A 4,762-nucleotide genomic window follows, 5' to 3' on the forward strand; every position below is an offset into this window, starting at 1 on the left:
CTTAAATCTTGACAATTTTGGTAACTGTTCCAACCATTTTCTCCAACGAGCAGCTTCCTTATCACCCATATTTTCATCCCAGCCTAACTGCATCTGACACATGTCTTGAAGAATAATTTTTGCTGGCAGTGTCAAGGGCGCCACCATGCCAAGTGGGTCATATATAGATGCTACGATAGATAAAACTCCTCGGCGTGTTAGTGGCTTGTCGCCAAGGCAGATTTTGAACGTGAAGCAATCTTCGGCCATCGACCAGTGTACACCCAAGGTCCTTTCAACTGGGAGATCATCCTTACTGAGGTCTAGAGAAGCAACCGACGCATCCCTCTCCGATTCAGGAATCTTCTTGAGCACGTCCTTGTTATTGGCTGTCCTTTGGTTCAGACGCCAACCACCTGCATTACAGAGAGCAATGAGATCTTTGATGACTTTTATCAGTCTCTCTTTGTCATCATGGGCCAGCAGGAGATTATCAGCATAAAAACTTTGTATTATGGCAGTGACAGCTTGTTCATCAAAAACCTCACCGTGGTCCTCAGCAGTCTTCCTTAAGGCATAATTTACACAGCTAGGAGAGGATCTAGCACCAAAAACATGAACATTCATTCGGTAATCACTTACAGGCTTATTGATATCACCATCTGACCACCATAAAAAACGGAACACATCACGATCCTCTAGGGGAACCTTGACCTGATAAAACATCTCCTCGATGTCCGCTGTGACTGCATAGTGACCATGCCTGAACCGCATGAGTACCCCTATTAGAGGATTTGTGAGGTCTGGCCCTTGAAGAAGATGTTCATTTAGGGAAGTGCCATTGAATTTAGCTTTAAGGTCATAGACGACACGTACCTTCAGCTTAGTGGGATGACGCACAGCATGATGTGGCATGTACCATATTCTACCATCATTTCGTTCTAATCCTGATGGAGGTACTATTTCAGCATACTGTTTACTTATATTCTTTTCCATTTGAGTGATGTATGTCTCCTTGAAAGTCTTGTCAGATTCCAGCTTCCTTTTGAGGCTTTTCATTCTACGTACAGCCATTTCACGATTGTTTGGAAGTGGACTACTGTCCCTGAAGGGGAGTTTGACTACACATTTACCCGATTCTTGATGGATGGACTGTGAGATCTTATCGGAAAATAACTTATCTTCCAGCGAATCTTCACGTTGGGAATGAACTTCCTTTTCCCAAAAGTCAGCATTGAAGTGCTCTCGTAAGCACTCGCCAAGATCTTGTGTTGGGGAAATATGATATACCGGGGCAGTCAAAGGGTTCCTGGGGCCAGTTGGTCCAAAGACAACCCAGCCAAATCTGGTAAGATAGGCTGAGGGTTCGTCATCAGTCCCATGTCTCTGGTCGAGTATGTGACGGTTCAAAATGCTATTGAGTCCAATTATAAGTTCCACCTCTTGATTGTCGCCAGGCAATCTTTGTAGATCCACATCATTCAGATGAAGCCATATTTTAGTCCAGTTCACGGGCATCATGCTGTCAGTAGTTATGCTGAATTTGTCTGTAATGTACACTTCATTTACGGTAATGTTATTTCCACCGCCTATGCTGCTCAACATAAGTGGTACACGCTCGTTGCACATGAATATTCCATTTTCAGTTTTCATTGCTTGCCTCACTGGTAGGCCTTGGATTCCCAAACGTTGTATTAAGCTTCGAGCAGCCAGAGTTGGTGCAGCACCACCATCTATGAAGGCGTAAGTGGAGACGCTGTTATTCACTCGGACAGGCAGGATCTTCATCATAATCCTCCCATCAGGCTCACAATCAAGAATATTAGCACAGGGTAGAGCATCTGTTAATGGAGAATTAACACTTGGGGTCACACTTCCCTTGGCTTCTATGCCATCCCCAGTTGAGGAACTAGGTGGACCCAATTTCTCGTAACAGTCAGGTATGTTCTCATTGCTGAACACCTCAACACTCCCAGTTGGAGATCTCTTGTACTTACGGGATGGTGCAAAACTCTTTGCTATTGGCCGGTGTAACAGTGTGTGGTGATAGTAGGCACCACATCGATCGCACTGGCTCTTGTCATTACAGAAACGATGGCCATGGCCGGGTTTTAAGCAGCGAAAACATAGCTTGTTGTGTGTGACAATATCCCATCGTTCGTCAACATCTTTCCTGCCGAACTTATAACATGCAAAAAGCTTATGTCCTTGGCCATTACAACAGTGGCATTTATCGCTGGTACTTGGGGTCATATCCATTGCATTCATATCCAGAGCATGGACATTTAGACTATTTACAGGCTTCCGAATGATGATGGGTTTATTGGTCGTGTGACTTGGCTTACCTCTTCCTGCTTCAATATAACGTATTTCCTCTGCTACCCTGGCTTGATCTTTAACAAATTTAACAAGTGCAGAGAATGAACTTGCAGATTTAGTGCCAGGATCTACACATCTCGAGGCCCACTTGGTTCTCAAGTATCTCGGTAGCTTACCAACAATTTTAGATATTGTCTCACGCAACTCCATCCGGCAGATATTATCACCTAAGGCCATCTCTACATTAAATAGGTAGGAGCCGTATTTCTTTAGACCTTCTGCATCTCCAACTTCAATGTCTTTCCATGCAAATAATTTTGAGATGAAGGACTCGAGGAGTTCACTGGAGTTTTCATATTCTTCTCTCAGCATCCTCCATGCTTCATCATATCCATGGTCAGGTGGTAGGTGAAGGCAACCTTCAATAAGGTCCTTTGGTGGGCCATCCAACTGGTTGTAGAGCTGTGTGAGCCTTCGCCTTGGATCATTAGTGTTGCTCTCAACATTCCATTCAAATGTCCTACAGAACTGAGTGAATTTCGAAAAATCTCCATCAAAACGTTCTAATTTAACTGGAGGGAGTAATGATATGCGAGCCTGTTCTTGTTGGGTTAAAACTGACTGGTTCATAGCACAAACCATTTGAGCCACTTCATCCATATTCAATGGCCTTGAAGGTGATGGATGGCTGGTGAAATCATAGCCTGAGGTATGGCAGCAAGGTACTCTGTTGATGTTCACAAAAGGAGCAGCTGCAGGTTGTGGGTTACTCCTTGTCAATAGGTTCTCATTAGGTTCTGGAATGGTAGTAAGTGGTGTAATGGGGAGCTTACCCTGGACAATATTAGCTCCATTTAGTACAGGATTGACTGGAGTTGACCATTTAGGTAGAGGAGTTTCAGGGACTATGGCGGCATTGACAGCAAAGTGGACTGGCCCTGCAGGCACGTTGACTTCACTTTCACGACTCACTTGTGGGTCCAGATTTCCACTTTTATGATGGGGTTCTACGCTTGTTGCAATCCAGTTGCTACACATGTTGTTAAAGGAGTGAGGGCAAGGGTGTCTCTCATCCTCTCTGCTGTCTCCACAAGAGGAGCCAGGTCTTGACCTGGCTGGTTCTGATGAGGTTTTCATCCTTCTAATTCTCTGTTGCAGCTCAAAGATTCGTCTTTCTTCCTCACGTGCATGTTCATTTTGCTCTTTGATGAACTGAAGCCGTTCTAACACCTCCTCAGCTACTGATATTTCTGAGCGGGAAGACTTGCAACTGTGTGATGTGCCCACAGATGTATTACTTCTATTGTCGACCATGATGTGGGCTTACCTGACAGTTCACTGTAATGTCGTTCCCTTCTTCGATGGGTAAAATTCGAATTGTTAGATGCAGTATGTTGGTACAGTCTTAATTCAAGGGTATCAGAATAACTTCTGTGTAGTTCCACATTTATTTTCGTTACAGCCTAGTCACAAGAAGCATTCGAACTGAAAACAACAAGCCCGTATAAGAAACCAATAACGCACAATAGAAATGAACATGAATTTGAATATAAAACAAAACAAAATACAGGGATGCAAAATCTATATAAGAAGAGCATCAGCACATTGCGAAATATGAAAATCAGAATTTGACAAACATTATCCTATTATTGAAAGAAATAAAATCTTCACAAGGCATTCCCATTTAAAGCAAAACATCAGAAAATAAAAGGGGTTGGCTGTGGAACAACTGCCATTGAACATGTCACAAAACACTACCGTTGGGGGGGGCCGCGGCGCTGAACAACAAAATATAATAACCTTAAATATACACACTGTTAACACTCACTTTGTATCCCAATAAAGACTGCAAACCAACTTCTTCATAAAATCCACTCCACGGTCGTTGTCACTCAAAATAAAAGGATGGAAAAAGGCATTTGGCCCACCCAGTACAGACAGCAGTTGCCTTGGTTTACCTTTTAACGGGAAACTGCAAGAGTTGACGCAGCGATATCGCACGCAAAGGAGTATGGGTAGTGGCGCGCGGTTTGAACGACTTTCCTTGGATACTTACCAACTAAATCAGATTTTCTTTTGTTTTAAGAAATCAAATAGTTAAAATTTCGCAGTATTCTACAATATATATATATATATGTGTGTGTGTGTGTGTGTGTGTGTGTGTGTGTGTGTGTTTGTGTGTGTGTGTGTGTGTGTGCGTGTCGTGATTGAACTTCTAATCGTGAGCTGGAGGCGTTTAAGGAACAGATAAACCAGTCATATCGGGAACAGCATCTTTATTCATCTCAATTAATCTGAAATGTTTCGTTATTAGATGAACATAAGGGTATTTCTTACATATCAGGAATACCACTAGTGAAACCTGTGATTTCCCCTGTGCGTGAACGTTGTCAACAAAACAACCATAATTTAACTAAGCATGATTTGAAAGTAATAGACTCATCACCATTTGCCTCTGACCTCT

The 4,762-nt window shown here is 42.9% G+C and overlaps 1 protein-coding gene across 1 annotated transcript in view; it reads right to left on the bottom strand.

The window, feature by feature from the left end:
• The window catches only part of LOC138867280 (uncharacterized), a 52,027-nt gene extending 48,415 nt beyond the window's left edge, over positions 1–3,612 (bottom strand). The window contains exon 1 of the mRNA XM_070142397.1: positions 1–3,612. This exon is cut by the window's left edge and continues 1,547 nt beyond it. Coding sequence (XP_069998498.1) covers positions 1–3,612 — 3,612 coding nt within the window.
• Positions 3,613–4,762: the final 1,150 nt, after the last annotated feature.

This window comes from Penaeus vannamei, chromosome 29 (assembly GCF_042767895.1).
Source record: "Penaeus vannamei isolate JL-2024 chromosome 29, ASM4276789v1, whole genome shotgun sequence".
In the NCBI taxonomy this organism is placed as follows: domain Eukaryota; kingdom Metazoa; phylum Arthropoda; class Malacostraca; order Decapoda; family Penaeidae; genus Penaeus; species Penaeus vannamei.